Below are 15963 nucleotides of genomic sequence, written 5' to 3'. Positions count from 1 at the left end.
CTCACATTCCAGCTGCCTTCAACACCAACTGTGGTGTGAGACATTGACACATTTTCAACATTCAGTTCCCACATCTTCATCACGGCCGTATATTTTATCTATTGGCACCTTCACCTTCAACATCACCACCTCACCTCCGCAGCCCCTCAATCACACCACTCCTCATGAGCTCCTCGAAATCCCTCGCCCACACCATCCCCTGTTTCTTCCCATCTTTTTCTCTCCTATACTCCCCCTCCACATGCGGCACCCCATACCCAATCCTCCTCAACGTAACCAACAACTTCCCCTCCTCCTCATCAGCAACCACAACCCCCAAATCCGCCTCCACCAAACAAGCCAAATCCGTGGTCGAATCCCCAAAATACACCACCCATTTCCTCTCCCCTCCTTCCTTTGACAACAACTCCATCCCCCTCAATTTATCCCCCGCCGTCATCATCACCTCCCTCCCCAGCTCCTTCGGCCCTTCAATCGTCCCCTCTGGGTATCTAATCCCATTCGCTACCACCTTAACCCCATCCAACCCGCCGCACTGCTCACTTATAACCCCCATGATAAAATCCCGACTCCAATTCACACTCACAACCCCAATCTCCCAGCCATTCTCTCGACACCGTCCCACAAACTCCTTGAACCCCCTCCTCAAAACCACCCTCTCCTCTTCTCCCTCCCCTCCCCGCCCATTCTCCACGATCCTCTGCCCAAACACCCGAAAGTCCTCCTCTCTAAGGTTTGCAAAAAGTGATCCCCGACTAACCCTCCCAATCGACACCCCCTCCGGCCCCCTCAAACTCTCAAGATACTCCAACTCCTGCCCCAGCGTGGTCCTCCCTTTGGCCTCGGGCACATAATTCTTGGTGTGCTCCGCATGATCAGCCACATACCCCTCCACAATCTCCTCCCACAGCTTCTCATGCCCCTCCGTCACTTCCCCCGGGTGGTGAGATGTCGGCAATGAAGCCAGGGTGTTGATCGTGTCAGCAGTCGTGATGGTGCCGTCAAAGTCGAGGATGATTATGCCTGCCATTTTCTCCAGACAAAATGCGGGGTATATGGTTGCGGTGAAAGTTTCTTGGGTATTGTGAAGAGAATAAGATTCAGAACGAAACAAAAAAACAAAGTGTTTTAGATAGTCAGTCAGTAGTGAGACGTTGTATGTGCAGCAAATGCGAGATGACGGCAGAATCAAACTTGGCCTGCATGTAAAGCGGGAAACGGGTTGATCAATTTATAGACACACTCAAAAAACCTTTGACCCCACTTGGACTACATGGTTACTTTTCATAACACACGCTTGGTGTTATCCATGCCAGATATCTCTATTCTGTGTGTCTGCCTTGTTCAAAGGCATTGCAGCTGTTCGCTGCCAAACCCAACAAACGCCCAAGTGTCACCCTCCCCTGCCCTTTCAGCATTAATGTACAAAGCAGACAAAAAACAGACCCACTCCTTCTCCTCACCTCAGGGGTATCACTCGTTTTCATTTTTCTCTACCCATACTTGCGTGCCTAAGGACGGCGCCTTGCGTCCTTGAGGCGGCAGCGACGGCGAGATTTTGCTGCCGTTGAAGATCGAAAACTCTTTCTCCAGTTCCCATCTCCCAGGGCTGTTTATACAAATCCTCCGTGTCGTCTTGACCGTTGATGTCTTTCCTAAATCACATCCTCCATCTTGATGTCCTCGTCCTCTTCGTCGCTAATGTTGCTATCGGGTGGTGGAGCTGCCGCACCGTCCTCCGGCTGCGCCGTCTTGAGCATGCTCTTGTACTCTGCCTTTAACTCCCAGTGGTTGGCAAAAGACCCAGAACGATGAAGCACAGCAATCTTCTCGAGGGTCTCCCGCAAATAAACCTCTGGCTGTGGGATGACGGCGCGGATAGCCTTGATAGACCAGAATCTGTGGCGGCCGAAGCATTCGGCGATGGCATCGAGGAGTTGGTTCTCGGGCCAGCGCGCGGTCTTGTTCTCCATCTTCTTGGCCTTGGTGGGTTTCTCGGTAACTTTCTGTGAGGTTGTTAGCGATGCGGCGAGTTAAAGGGCGCCATCGAAGAAAACATACGAGATATCCAGCCCACTCCTTGTCTCCAGACAAGCCTCGAGGGTTGGTACCAGCCTCGTACACCTTGACTTCCTTCTTCGTTTCTTGCGTCTTCTTCGTGCGAGAGAACAGAAATCTTTCGGTCTCGGGGTTGGCGGCGGGCGTGCAAAGTACTTCGTGCTTGATTCTGCCAGCAATTCTGGTTTTCTCTGCAAACAAAGGTTAGCAAACAAAAACCTACAAGCAAAGAGCGGGACTGCTCACTTGGAATCGCCTTCCGCGTATATGGGCCGCTTCTTCTCCCTCGGTCCGACGACTCTCCTGACTGCTTTTGCTGTTGCTGACGCAAAAGATGAGCCGGAATACCGGCAGCCAACGCCTTTGCCCTCTCCTTGTTCTTGGCCGCGTAGCTGCCTAGATCCTGCTCGGTGAAGACGAAGGTGTTGTGAACGTCAGGGTTGTGGACATCGAGATTGTACTCCTTGGGAAGTTCTTGATGTGGCTGAATGTTAGAGTGAAGGAGCATCTGGAGTTGCTGTTACCACAAGATGTCAGTAAAAGTGCGAGAGACAGCGCAGTAGAGGGACACCAACCATTTTGCCGTCTTTGTCCTGGAACTGTCGAATCTTGCCAATTTCGATCTCGTCATCGTCATCCAATTTCGACCAAGCTTCCCATAGATAACTGGGGAGACGCGCCAGGTACATCCTATCGTACGTGTCGGCAGAGTCTTTAAACTTGTCGTAGAACTCGAGATCGGCCGACTCGTCAAGCAGGTCCTCCATGAACGGCGAGCCGTTGGCCGCGTCGGGCTCAGCCTTGACTGGCTTCTGCTCCTCGGTCTTGATAAATCCAGCCATGGCTTCTTATGATGTAGTTGGAATAGTCGTGTTTGCTGCCTGCGGTGAGATGTCGCAAGAATTGATGGTCTCGAATGTCGAGACAAAGAAGATGCTTGAATTCAAGGACCTGCCTGGCCAGCCACTGAGGTAAGCACGCGCTGCTGTAGTGCTAGCGGTAGCGATGAAAGTGGGGCGGTTCTAGCGGCTTTTGTCTGCTGGGAATCCCTGGACAAATGCGGATCCGAGATCAACGGATCGGGTTGCCCCCAAGCCTTGTTATCCTCAACTCTCCAACAACAGCATTTTTCATATCGCAGTAAAGCTCCCACGCAGCAAAGTTTACTACGGCTACTCTTTGAAACTTCCAGGGCTTATCATCATATTTCGTGCTCTTATCAGTCTCGCGCTCGGTTGATGACGCAAGGGCAGCGGCAGTTGCCACTAAACCCCGAGAACCCATTGGTCGCTCTTAGCGCCATTTGGCTGGGCCACAATTCCCCGCTTGCCCTGTGCACCGATTTCTTTCCCTCTTTCATCCCACTTGAATTCGCATTCTCGACCATCACCGCAACTTTGCTTTTGCGTACAACTTTCGACTCTTGCTGGTACTGGCTGCAGATTTTCACAACCTTGAAATATACGCTACACGTGATACCACCGACAACATGTCAACCTCCGCCGAGGACCGCGAGGTCATGGAGAGGATCGCTCGCCTGGCCAGTCGCGTTAATCGCCACAAGAATCAGCAGGCCGGCCTCATCCCTCCCCCGCCCTTCCGAGCCCAGCACCGTATGTCCATCGACTCGAAGAGTGCCCGCCGCACCGATATTGATGTTCCCAAAGATACAGGGTACTACCGAGGATCCCACCGCGGACATCCGTACCGTGGTTACCATGGTGCCCCGAGGCCTGTTCATCGTAACAGGACTCTGGTTTTGAATGGCGCCTCTCCGTCAAGCAGATCTGTCGACGATCTCGGAGCTTCATCAGATACCTCTACCAGTTCTTGGGTCCACAAGAATGACCGCCATCTTCAGATCATCAACTCCTCGGTCTACCAGCAGGAAGCACCGTCACGTCGCCAGGCAATGGAACAAACTCGGCAACAGCAACTCGCCGCCAAAAACAGACAAGAGCGCGCCAAGTTGATCAGTCATCTCAACCGATTGGCAAACAATGGAGGCTATGAGACAGCTAACCATCAGAAAACCGCCGGCAAATATGTTATCACCGTTGACGGCATCCAATTCACCGTGACGAAACAAGGCAGCAAGCTTGTCAAGGTTCCCGGTGCGTCAAGCTCGCGTTCAACTGGAGACGGAGAAGTCACTTATCCTAGCGCAGGCGATGGAAACTCGGCCAAGGCAACCCCCAGGATGGCCGTGGTTGGCGGTGTCAAGTTTTACAGAAGCAAGAACGGCAACCTGTATCGGCATGGCGTTGTCAAGGCCCAGCGGTATGTCTTCCCGAACCGTCAAGTGTGACCGCTGACTTACAGCATATCCAGGCAATCTGGCACCGTGAAGAAAGTCAACGTGCCTTGCAAACAGTTTTCGATGATGGGTAACTCTATATTCTTCGACCGACGCCGTGGACCAAGTCACCCTGATTGGTGTTCGGTAAGCCCAGCGAAACGATCTAACATGCTTGTAGGCTCCTGCGCCAAAGGCCCCCAGTGCCGGTATACCCACGACCCCCACAAGGTTGCCATCTGCAAAGACTTTTTGCTGGGCGGCTGCCCCAACGGCGATGACTGCGATCTCTCCCATGACCCCACCCCCGAGCGCACCCCAGCCTGTTTGCACTATGCTCGAGATAGCTGCACCAAGTCTGATTGCAAGTATGCTCACGTGAAAGTGTCTACAGCTGCCCCCGTATGTCGCTCCTTTGGCTTCTACGGCTACTGCGAAGGAGGTGCAGAATGCCCCGAGCGGCATGTGTTTGAGTGCCCCGATTTTAGCAACACAGGCACGTGTAAGATCCGGGGTTGTAAGCTCCCCCACCGAGAGAGGGCAAGCGTCCTTCGCAAAGCGTCGAGCTCCAAGAGCGAAGACGTAGAGATGGAGGATGTTTCAAGCGACGACGATGGGGAGTCTATCGACGATTATGATGTGGACTCGGACGAGGTTGACGAGTTCATTGGCGAAGATGAGACTGGTGGTCTCGATTTCACTGAGCAAAAGGACTTCATCGAACTATGATGATGATGCGTGCCTTGCGCTGCTCTGACTGATACGTTACACCCGCCATTTCTTTTCTTTGCAATTTGTTCTTAGCAGGCATCGATACCCTTTTGTTTTTTTGTTCTGTTCAGGAGAGCCTGGAGTTACCCGTCAACGACCTCGAGTCGTGATGATGTTGGATTATAGAGCAAGAAAAACCAAAAGTACATAGCTAGAGAGGAATTGAAGAATATTTGTACCAGCCTTGTCTCCAACTACATGTGGCAAGCTTGCTTATTCCCGGCTGTCTGTTGCCGGCACGATATTGACTGCCGAGTTTTGATGGATCGAGGGCCCCTCATCTCCTCATTACTCCGCACGACTATGAAGGTGGTGGTGACATATCACCTGTCACGCACTGTTCGGCACGATGATGAGGAAGCATTTTGGGCCGTTGGTATCCCAAGCATCTAGGACCACCCACAAGTTCCATTGGTTGCCACACCATGTTGGTTATGGGGACGCATCAATAGTTTGATTGTGTTTATGTGAGGGTCACCGGTTGTGTAACCTGTGTACCGAACCTAACTGTCGGATATGCTTCTGCGTGTTGGGTGTTGGTGGTGGATATATGTAGGGATATATGAGGACACCCACTCAGAGGATGGAAGTCTAGTTTATATAGATGGTGTCTTGTGCGTTGTTGATTGTATTGTTGCTTTTGTCGATGATCTCTACTCAAGGTACCTTGGTTTGTTTGAAACCTTCTATATCATACAATGACACTCTCTACGGAGCCTAACGGGTTGAATGGACATGCCGTCAATGGCAATGGCATCAATGGTCATGAGCCTAGGCCTTTCGTTTTGAAGGATACACCTGTTGAAAATCTCCGTCCGCTTCGAGTTATCGTTGTTGGCGCTGGATTTTCCGGGATACTGGCTGCGATTAGGATCCCCGAGCGACTGAGAAATGTGGAATTGGTGGTGTATGAGAAGGCGGATGGTGTTGGGGGAGTGTGGTAAGTCCTCCATATACCTGATCTCAAGTTCTGTTGTCCAACAAGTCCAGGCATGCGAATAGATATCCCGGGGTGGCCTGTGATGTTCCTTGTAAGTCAGTTGCTCTCGTACCACCAAGAATGGCAGCCAACAAAAGACAGCATACTCCTATCAGTACACCTTCGCCCCAAATCCCAACTGGAGTGCGCTTTATGCCCCTGGTAGCGAGATACGGGAGTATCTTGAAGATGTAGCTACCCGCTTTGGGGCAATGAGATTCATCAAACTCAGTCATCGAGTGGAAGGTGGTGAATGGGATAACGTGGCCAAAAAATGGTTTGTGTTTTTGCCCCCTTTTCCACATTAGCACGTTCACACATTGCCCTTTCGCCGCATCAGCAGATTGACAAAATGCCCTCCCCTTCCGGTTCGATCACCTTGCTAACGTTTGGCAAAGGAACGTCAAAGTCCACAATATAACAACCGGCGAGACCTTCACCGACAGCGCCAACATCCTCGTCACAGCCCGCGGCCAGCTCAGCGAACCCTCCTGGCCCTCCATCCCCGGCCTGGACACCTTCACCGGCAAAATAATGCATTCTGGGGCCTGGGACACGAGCTATGACTTTAGCAACAAACGCATCGGAGTCATAGGCAACGGCTCCTCCGCGATTCAAATCATCCCCCAACTCCAAAAGATCCCGGGCACCCAGCTGAAATGCTTCATGCGCTCGCCAACGTGGATTTCTCCGGAATTCGGTGACCAAGGCATGGCAGCACTCGGCTTCGACCCCAAGGTCACAAAATGTATATCCATCGATCCCTCCCCCCTTTTGGGCCAGCTCTGATATGTTTCCAGTCTCTGAAGAGCAAAAATCCACCCTCCGCTCCGACCCTCAACTCTTCCTCAAATTCCGCAAAGTCTTTGAAGACCTAGGCAACACAATCCAGTCAACTACCCTCCTCTCCCACCCGGACCAGATCTCTTCCCAAGCCTTCTTCCACTCGTCCATGACAGCCAAACTCTCCTCCCGCCCCGATTTACTCCGGCTCATAATCCCCACCTTCGCCCCCGGCTGCCGTCGCGTAACCCCCGGCCCCGGATTTCTGGATTCCCTCCTCGAGCCAAACGTAACCGTAATCCCCTCCCCCATAGCATCCATCACCCCCACTGGCATCGTCACCTCTCCCTCTTCCCACCATGCATTCGACGCCATAATCTGCGCCACCGGCTTCAACGTCGGCACCGCACCCCCCTTCCCCCTCTTAGGGCGCAACTCCCTCATACTATCCCAACACTGGTTCCACCACCCCGAAACCTACCTCTCAATCACAACCCACAACTTCCCCAACCTCTTCTTCCTCTTCGGCCCCAACTCCGCCATCGGCTTCGGCTCCCTCACCAAAATCCTCGAAGCCCTAGTCGACTACCTAACCTCTTACATCCGCAAGCTCCAAAAAGAAGACTACGCCTCCATCGAGCCCAAACCCAAACGCGTCGCCGATTTCGAGTCCTACACCCAGGCTTACTTCAAGAACACGGTCTACATGGACAAGTGCCATTCCTGGTACAAAAGGGGGGATAGGATCGTCGGTCTCTGGCCGGGGAGCACGCTCCATGCTTTGGAGACGCTCAGGAGTCCGAGGTGGGAGGACTATGATTATGAGGGGTTGGAAAATGGGAATAATAGACTGGGGTGGTTGGGGAATGGGTGGAGTGTGACCCAGACTGTAACGGAGGAGGGGAAGAGAGGGGGTGATCCGAGTTGGTATTTGAATGAGGATGAGGCTGAGATCCCCAAAGAGGGGAGGCCGGAGGAGAACGAGAGGTTGGGGAGGAGGCCTTGGAGCTATTAGAGGTGGTTCATACCTACTCTCTTGTCACCTGGTTTTTGATACAATGCCCTCGCTCCTTCCCGTCTTGCTTCTAGGTTACTTCCTCTTTCCTCTTTGATGCTTTCCTTTCTGCTCCCATCTTTTCACCTTTCACAACCATTTCAACAAACCAAAGTTATATATCCATTCTTTCTACATCTCAATCTATAAAATTCCCCCATCTCCATCAACATCATACAGATTGACAATATCATACACCCTCTACTCCCACCTACAAACCAACTCCTCCCTCACCTCCCCTCCTCCCTCTCCCCTGACACAAACAGCCGGCGCGACCCCCTCACAAGTCAGCGCCCCAACCACCATCCCTGGCCTCTCCATTCCCTCATACCCATTCACACTCCCCGCCAAAAAGTCACACCGTCTCCCATACGCCACAACCCCCTTATAGCTCGTCTCCAATCCCGATGTCCCATTCCCACTCATCACCCAATCCGGCTCCACACCGCCCATCCCAACAACCGTCCCGTTAACATCCCCGCTAAACCCACTAACCACAAACCCTCCCTTCGCATCCCTCTCCGAATAAATCTCATACACGGCATCAACATGCTCGGGATCCTCCGTCACCGTCTCCGTCGACGATGGTGGTAAAGCAACTCTGTTGGCGCCACTGTCGGGCTCATCAACTGGGTTTGGCTCCAAGCCCCCTCCGCCACCGGTATACTGCCACTGACAAGTCCCACTCGCACAACAAGCTGGCGAGTTCTTGGAGCACCCATCCCCGTTCTTGGGACAGTCACACTTGGGACAGGAGGCATTGTGGCAGCACGCAGGAGACTGTTCATCGCAACCAGTGTCGCCGCATCGGCAGGGGTTGCCACGGTCAAGCTTGCACTTGTCGTCACATTCCGGGGAAGGGGTAGGTGTGCCACCCCCGCCACGGGTGGTGGTCGGTTTGTTAGGACCCGGGATGTGGGTGACAGGGACGGGGTTGCCGGCGTTGGGATCTTTGGGGTCCATATAATCGGGCGGGATACCGGATGGCTTTGGTCGGCAGAAGAACCCGGTACAGAGCTTGCCGCCGCAGTTGTTGGACTGGCAGGTTGGGGAGGGTGTGGGTTTGGGCTGGTAGTCAATGGACTTTTCTGCGCCGGAGCCGCCGGGGGTAAAAGGACAGCTACCACCGCTGCCGGCTTGTCTCTTGCTGTTGGGTGGAGGTGCCGGATTGTTGCAGTTTACCGACTCACCAGGGTTCTCAGGGAGGGTGCTGAGCCGGTCAGGAATGTCTGGACAGGCCTTGGTGGTGTCCCAAGTTTGGCGAGTGTCATAATCAACAAGACAGTTCTTGTCTTTGACTTGGCCGTTCCAGATTACCGGCTTACTCTGAGCCAAGATGGGAAAGTTCTTTTCCCTCTGAGCGTTCCAGAAGCCATATCGTCGGTGGAAAAGCCGAATCAGTTTCTTGACATTGGCTGGCTCCTCGAGCTGCGTCTGCCACTTAGACGGAAGGGAGCGCCAGTAGGCCGCCAAACCAGCAACTTGAGGCGCTGCTGCTGAGGTGCCAGACGCCATATTTCTGGAATACTTGTCGCCTGCGGCGTTGGGGTCGCTGGTGCATGGGACGTTTTCGCCCGGGGCGAAGGTGGTCATGTAATTGGACGTCTGGCCCCTGGTGTATTCGATACCGATGTTTTGAGTGGCACCGACCACAATGAGGTTCTTTATCTCTCCGTAAGGGTTTCTTCCCTTGTCTGAACTGGCGAAGCGAGCTGGAAACCGGCTGATTTCCCTGCCCTCATCGTGTGCGTGGTTACCCGATGAAGCCACAAGCACAACACCCATTTTGTCCAGTTCGGTCAAGACCCAGTGGGTAGATTGGAGAGTGGCCGGAATGGCCTTCCCCGGAGGGTACGACCACGACATGTTGATGACTGCCTTCTTTGCGTTTCCCCTGAGATGAATATCTCGAAACGCGGCCATCAGATGGGCAATGCCGCGCTCGCGTACAAAGTTCGGGTTGAAATAGGGGTCATCGGTAGACCATAGCTTCGTCTCGAACCAAACACCTCGACACTTCTTGCAGATGCCCAGCTTCGCTCCGATGGCATATGCAGCGACACAGGTGCCATGAAAGGCATCTGCCTTGTCGTTTTCGACGTCGTATTTGCCTCCTGGAAGCACGATATCGAGTTCACCCTGAAATCCCTCGGATGCCTTGAACTCGGGATGATCGGTCCACACCCTCGCCTCGCCCGTCACGTAGATGGTGTGTTCCGTGCTTCCTCCTTGGTCATCCCACTGATACAGATAGGGATTGGCAAGATTGCTGTAGTCGTATGAATCTGTACCCGCTTCTCGCCAGTTCCAGCCTTTGGGGAGCGACACGATAGATGACGCCCAAAAATTCGTGGCCGTAGTCGTGCGGGCTCTTTTGAACAGAGGAGACGCGAGCGACGTCCAACCGTCATCATCATGAGTAATACCCTCGGAATGAGCGGGTAGCGCCATCTCACCGTTGATATTCCCTGACCTGTCTGGCCCATTGCCAGCATTGTTCCAGTCTTGGTAATAGTAGGCGTCGTTCACAAAGGGTGAACTCTTCAACCTCTTCATGGTCTCCTCGTCTAGCAGAGGCACCCACCAGTAACCGACAATGTTCAACTCCGGGACGCCGATCGTCTCGTATTTTCCGGCATACGCGCTGAGCAAGGACGGAATATCGCCCGCGCTCTTGGGATCCTTGGGATACACAATGGCATTCTTGCCGCAGCCGTTGCCGTTGCCGTTCTGTCGTGGGTTCAAAAGACTGGGATCATCGCCGTCTCGAGCTTTTACTCTCGGCTTTGGCGTGCACGACTCTACCGCAGTCGACACGGTCCTCGTGTTCTGGTCCGTCACATCGCAGCCCCTGACCGTCTCGCACTGTCGCGAGGTGGCAGTGGCTGTTGTCCGGGTTGAGTCTTCTGCAATCTTGGTCACAGAAAAGATGGTTGTTGTCGTGCAGAGCGATGCCGACTTGGTGGTGCAGCTCGTAGGTTCGTTGGAGTATGTAAGTTTCCTGTCACGGCCAATGGTGATTTCTGGCCATGGCGGCAGTGTGCCTTCAACCTTGAAGGGAAACTTTATGAAGGGCGGCGGAGGCCCTCTGTTTTGCCATGTTAGTTCTCAGATCTCGTCTAGAGATTCGATATGAAGAAGCAACTTACGGAGGATAGATACCAGGCGGCAACGTCCACTTCCACCCCCCAATCTTGATATTATCCCAGCGAATGCAGAAAAAGAAAAACCAAAGCTTGCAAGATGTGAAAGTACCGTCATCCTCGGGCTCTGACTCTTCGACTTCTCTCTCCACGGGCGTGATCTCTCCAGGCGGCCACGTAGTCCACACTGGGAGAGGCTCATCGCTGGTTGTTGATTCCGAAGGGCCAGGTGTTGGCTCCGGGAATCGAGGAAAGTCCCAAACTGATGATACAGTGCAGTCAACTGTAAACACACCCGCTGACGGTCCCAGAAACGTCACCACCTTTGTTGTTGGGCACGAGAACCCAAATTTGAACTCTGTCGGAGTAGGACAGTCTACCGTGAGAGTCATGCGAGGTGTGTTGAAGGATATCTCGCTTGACGGAGGACACTGGTATGTCTGTGGGTGTACAATGGCCGGAAATGTCAAGGTCGTGACTGTGGCCGCGGAGGCCGTTACCATCGTCGACCACGGGGTGTGGAAAGCCTGGCCGACGCCGCCACTCGGGATAGGGCTAGGATTACCCCATGGTCCATCATACTCCCAGTCCTCTGGCGGACCGCGGTTGACATCAGGCCAGGGCGGAAGGAATACTTGACGGGTGGTGGTGCCGCCATTGCCATCAGGGAGAGGAACTCCAATGGGCGGGATCTCAACTCTGGGGGTCGCTATGAAGCCGCCTCCGCCCTGCCCTCGCGTGACGTTGACATTGGAGTAAGGCAGGCCACTATTTTTCGGGATGGTAATGGGCGGTACAGTGATAGTAATGGTGGTTGTAGTGGTATAAAAAGTCGTGATAACCTGTCCCCCGGGGCCGGTTGAAGAGCCCTGGCGACCGTATTCCAGCGATGTGGTGTATTCAGACGGAGATATGGTGGTGTCTTGGCCCAGGGTGCTCGTGGGTAATACGAGAACGCAAGGCGGCGAGCAGGCAGCCGTTGGTCTGTCCCAGATCTCCGGACCGACATATACAACATTGATATTGTCAGAGCCGTCCAAGGGAAGCCAAACACTGACCTCGGTGGTGAAGCCGCTATCTCTTGTTAGCCTGTTGATATTTCCTTCTTGTTGGGTAGCCGACGAATTTGACTTACCGTTGGTTAGATTCATTCCTAAAGATATTCGTGTCGCTAGGTGAGTGGTATCAGTATGAAGCTCGACCGCAATATCAGGTCCAACAGACTCACTCAATACCCGAGGCAATATTGACCGTCCCTACAGTGAAGAGGTTGAAGATGGCCACATTTTTCGACCCTTTGACTTCAAGAATCTTGTCCTGGCAGTCAAACGTCTCGAGACAGTCCTGATAGTAGTCCTGGAAGAAGCTGTACAACCCAGACCCGTGAATAGTGATGTTCTCCGAGTCAATGATGCGCAGACCCCAGCCAGCTTTACAGCTGTCCGTGGTGCATTCCAAAAACGACGGGTCTGCCGCCATGGGCCTCGCGCCATCGAATGGGTAAGGTGCCACAGGGTTGGGCTGATAGTAAGGCGTCTCCGACTGAATATGGCCGAGGTAGACGTTCTTCGCCTTGTTCAACTGGTACTGATACATGACGCAGTGTTCTGATCCAGTGCCATAGAACCATGTCGGCTCTTGGGACTCAATCAAGGTACATCTCGCGGCATAAAGACTGATCTGGTTGATGAGCTTGTCAGGAGAGTCATAGACAACCATGTCATTGTCACTGCACGTCGGTTAGTCTTGAAGTGTCCATCCGAAAATAGATCAGTACTCACTGGTCTGCTACCCAAACCCAGACGTTCTCAAAGTACCCCGAGGCCTGCGCAGTCACATGGAGGAGCATAGACGCGCATATGCATTGATCGTTGAAACCACCCTTGGGACAGTTGTCAATGTCAAGGTCAGTCCCTATGCCGCCTCCCACACGCACATGCGAATCCCACATGCCAGCTATCAACATACCAAGTTTAGATTAGTACGGACATCGCCAGGTAGAAAAGGAGGAATCCTCACCAGCTCCTTGCTCATCCCCAGCAACATTCCATTCCACCAAGATTGCACCCGCCGTCGCCCCCTTGACCGTGAACAGCATGTCCGTAATCTCCATCGTTCCCAAGTCTCCCCTGTTCCCAACCCTAACCATCACCCTCGGGGCGTTCATATCAGCAAAGTAAAACCCGCTCCCTTGTATCTGCGACCAACTGGAACCAACCACTCTGCTGCCGGTGGGGATGAACACTGTCCCGCCCACCTGGTAAATACCTGCCGGGAAATAGGCAATCTGGCTGTTGGCCTTGGCTTTGAGCAAGAAGGCGTTGATAGCGAGGGTCTGATCGCCGGTGCCATCGTTCTTGATGCCTTCTTTGGTAGCAACAAGGAAGTTTTCGGGGCTAAAGTCGGCGTATTGAGGGCGAGACTTGGTGAACAGCTTCTTGTCGTCTCCCAACAACCCGGCGGCTTTAGAAGGGGCTTTCACGGGTCCGGTCTCGGATGACCCCTTGTCCCCATTGTAGCGGCGGCCGTGGGCCCAGAGGTCAATGGTTGTGGTGTCAGATGTGCCGGAGAGAAGGGAAGGACCGTTGTCCACTTGAACAACTTGGGCGACGTTGGAGATCTTGACATTATCGAGAACGATGTTGGGGGATTGTTCGTGGGAGTTTGTCAGGATGCCGATTGGAGTGTTGGTAATGGAGGAATCGATTACCGAGATGGAGCCAATGCCTTGTCCTGTGGCTCCTCCACGGCCGCTGATGTTGAAGGCAATGGCGCTGTCTTTGACTTCAATCTGAGGTGGGCAATGTTAGTTGGAGAATGTCTGGAATGAGCCTTGAGAAAGGAGGGAGCCTTACCCCTTGCCAGTTAAACCCCCAATCCCAAATCATCTGAACGGCTGTCAGGCAGCCGTTAAACTTCAGGTTGCGTGCCGTATATTGCTGAGACCCAGCACGCCAACCAACAGCTCCTCCATTGAAGGTCTAAAAAAGTGGTGTCAGCTTTGTCACCCCGAAATCATTGCAAACGAAACATACCAGATCAGCAACAAAACCACCAGACCCGTTCTCGGTAAAGATTCCCACGGCAGTTGTCGTTTCATCATCCGTGGCTTTGGGCATGTTGAAGACCAAATTCTCCAACGAAGTTGCCTGCGACACCTGCCAATGAATACCAGTGGGAACCAGGGGCTGGTCATTGTCGGCCGTGGAGATGGGCATCTCCGTCAGGTCAAAGATGAAGTTCCGGATCTGACGGAAGAATTGGTTTTGGTTGATGTACCAGTTTTGGCCGCCCCTAAATGGCGGTCAGTTCATGTGCTGGGAGCGAAGAGTCAAGGATATCAACATACCCTCCGGGAATATACGGATCAGCATCGAAGAGGGCAATTCCTTTGAACGACTTGCATCCCTTGATGGTTGGTGGATCGTGCGGATCACCAATGAACTGTGAGTAGTATAGCTGGACAACGGGGCTGCAGATTTTGTACGTGCCCGGCTGTGTTGTGTCAGTCTCCCATCTTTTGATATCAGTGGTGAAGTCGAGGTACTCACGGGGAAGTAGATGATGGCTCCCTGAGTGAAAGTGTTGCCACACTCCAGCCCACAGCGGTTGCCATCCTCTACGGCGGCATTTATGGCCTCTGAAGCATCGCTCTCACCAGTGTTGTCAGCACCGTAATCAGCAACAACATCACGGTAGAACTTGTAGTTGTTTCCGCCAGCATGCGGTTGTATTCCCAAGGGACCAAGTGTGGTAAGCCAGTAATCGGAAGCCCGCTTGTGAAGTGGGGCCGAGCCACGACTCAACAGAGTCCGGGTGTTGTTGAGATATAGGGCGCTATTTGAACCTAGAGTGCCATTGAGGTGATTTTGAGGGCGGTCCCCGGCTCCGGGTGTTAGTCCTTTACCATAACCACCTCGAATGACTTTGTTGGCTCGGAGGTTGGACATGTATTTGGCAAAGCTCTCGCTGTATCTCCAGACTGGGCCATTTTGTTTGCCCTTGTCTGGTGCTACTCCATAATAATTCTTTTGGTTGTCAACCATGTAAGGAAAGTTGGCCTGAAGTGGTTAGTCAGAGGCTTCAAAACTGTCAAGAATGGTAGCCCTCACCTGGGGTCCGTATTCAGGTACATGTGGAAAGCGTTCTGGATCCGCATAGGTCCATTCTGCTTTCAGACATCTGAAATAAAGAAACAGAGAAAAGAGCGTGCAGAGCAGCATCTTCACCGTTGTAAAGGAGTGACAGGTGAAGAGAGTTGCGGTGACCAAAAAGACTGCACAACATCATCGTATAGGGACAAGAGCTCCTTATAAGTGGCCAGCAATGGGATATCTTGACGCTCAACCCTTCCCAGGCCAAATAATGGTTGGCACCATCACGACCTCACAAGAAACTGCCTTGGGCTATCATGATCCTGCCACAAGGTCTTCGGCCGGTGTATACTGATTCGGTATACATCTTTCGTGGCCAAATGAGATGGCTTGCCTTGAACGTGTTCTGGCCCAATGGCGCCCTAGATTCAGTTGAGTTTATCACCCAATGGCTTCTCAGATCATCACCAACTTCAAAAAAGCCCATCTAACCTTCATTATCAGTTGTTGTGGCAAATTGCTGCTTCATGCCCTGGGCTACCAACGGCCTGGCCACCTGACAGTAGTCATATACCCGGTAGGTGAATAGATCTTCCAAGCAATCTACAATGCTTGATTCAACTACAATTTCTGAAGTTCGGACGAAACCATGGGCCTCTTCTTGTTGGCCTCACATACTGGCCGTCTGCGCCATGTTCCTGCGTCAAGATGACCGCAGCTGTCCATGCATGGATGATCTCCAGAAAGACTAAAGAACCCACCTAGTATGGAAACCAATTTGATAG

At 52.9% G+C, this 15963-nt stretch overlaps 5 protein-coding genes across 5 annotated transcripts; 2 read left to right on the top strand and 3 right to left on the bottom strand.

Moving 5' to 3' along the window:
• Positions 1–130: 130 nt before the first annotated feature.
• Positions 131–1030, bottom strand: QC764_117730 (uncharacterized protein; the record flags this gene model as incomplete). The annotated part of the gene is made up of 1 exon (XM_062943041.1): positions 131–1030. The coding sequence occupies one exon, from the start codon at positions 1028–1030 to the stop codon at positions 131–133; it is 900 nt and encodes a 299-aa protein (XP_062806094.1).
• Positions 1031–1655: 625 nt separating this feature from the next.
• Positions 1656–3640, bottom strand: QC764_117720 (uncharacterized protein; the record flags this gene model as incomplete). Its single annotated transcript, XM_062943040.1, has 4 exons — positions 2634–3640; positions 2305–2575; positions 2062–2249; positions 1656–2006 (listed from the first exon to the last, which is right to left on the bottom strand). Exons 1-4 carry the CDS (start codon positions 2898–2900, stop codon positions 1656–1658), a joined length of 1077 nt encoding a protein of 358 aa, XP_062806093.1. The 5' UTR covers positions 2901–3640.
• Positions 3141–5309, top strand: QC764_117710 (uncharacterized protein). The gene is made up of 3 exons (XM_062943039.1): positions 3141–4338; positions 4390–4445; positions 4536–5309. Exons 1-3 carry the CDS (start codon positions 3548–3550, stop codon positions 5081–5083), a joined length of 1395 nt encoding a protein of 464 aa, XP_062806092.1. The 5' UTR covers positions 3141–3547; the 3' UTR covers positions 5084–5309.
• Positions 5310–5444: 135 nt separating this feature from the next.
• Positions 5445–7969, top strand: QC764_117700 (uncharacterized protein). The gene is made up of 5 exons (XM_062943038.1): positions 5445–6065; positions 6116–6156; positions 6207–6381; positions 6503–6842; positions 6916–7969. Exons 1-5 carry the CDS (start codon positions 5824–5826, stop codon positions 7900–7902), a joined length of 1785 nt encoding a protein of 594 aa, XP_062806091.1. The 5' UTR covers positions 5445–5823; the 3' UTR covers positions 7903–7969.
• Positions 7970–8142: 173 nt separating this feature from the next.
• On the bottom strand, positions 8143–15130 carry QC764_117690 (uncharacterized protein; the record flags this gene model as incomplete). The annotated part of the gene is made up of 9 exons (XM_062943037.1): positions 8143–11029; positions 11091–12255; positions 12320–12813; positions 12866–13040; positions 13104–13875; positions 13940–14065; positions 14120–14378; positions 14434–14579; positions 14636–15130. The coding sequence occupies 9 exons, from the start codon at positions 15128–15130 to the stop codon at positions 8143–8145; spliced, it is 6519 nt and encodes a 2172-aa protein (XP_062806090.1).
• Positions 15131–15963: the final 833 nt, after the last annotated feature.

The sequence above is a fragment of the Podospora pseudoanserina genome, chromosome 1 (genome assembly GCF_035222485.1).
Source record: "Podospora pseudoanserina strain CBS 124.78 chromosome 1, whole genome shotgun sequence".
Classification (NCBI taxonomy): domain Eukaryota; kingdom Fungi; phylum Ascomycota; class Sordariomycetes; order Sordariales; family Podosporaceae; genus Podospora; species Podospora pseudoanserina.
The sequence above is the reverse complement of the archived record's forward strand: the minus strand, read 5'-3'. Positions and strand labels throughout refer to the sequence as shown.

Coding starts and splice junctions, on each gene's coding strand:
- QC764_117700 (XM_062943038.1), top strand. CDS start 5,824: ATGACACTCTCTACGGAGCCTAACGGGTTGAATGGACATGCCGTCAAT. Junction 6,066..6,115: donor GATGGTGTTGGGGGAGTGTG/GTAAGTCCTCCA, acceptor CAACAAGTCCAG/GCATGCGAATAGATATCCCG. Junction 6,382..6,502: donor GATAACGTGGCCAAAAAATG/GTTTGTGTTTTT, acceptor CGTTTGGCAAAG/GAACGTCAAAGTCCACAATA.
- QC764_117710 (XM_062943039.1), top strand. CDS start 3,548: ATGTCAACCTCCGCCGAGGACCGCGAGGTCATGGAGAGGATCGCTCGC. Junction 4,339..4,389: donor GGCGTTGTCAAGGCCCAGCG/GTATGTCTTCCC, acceptor CAGCATATCCAG/GCAATCTGGCACCGTGAAGA. Junction 4,446..4,535: donor CAAACAGTTTTCGATGATGG/GTAACTCTATAT, acceptor ACATGCTTGTAG/GCTCCTGCGCCAAAGGCCCC.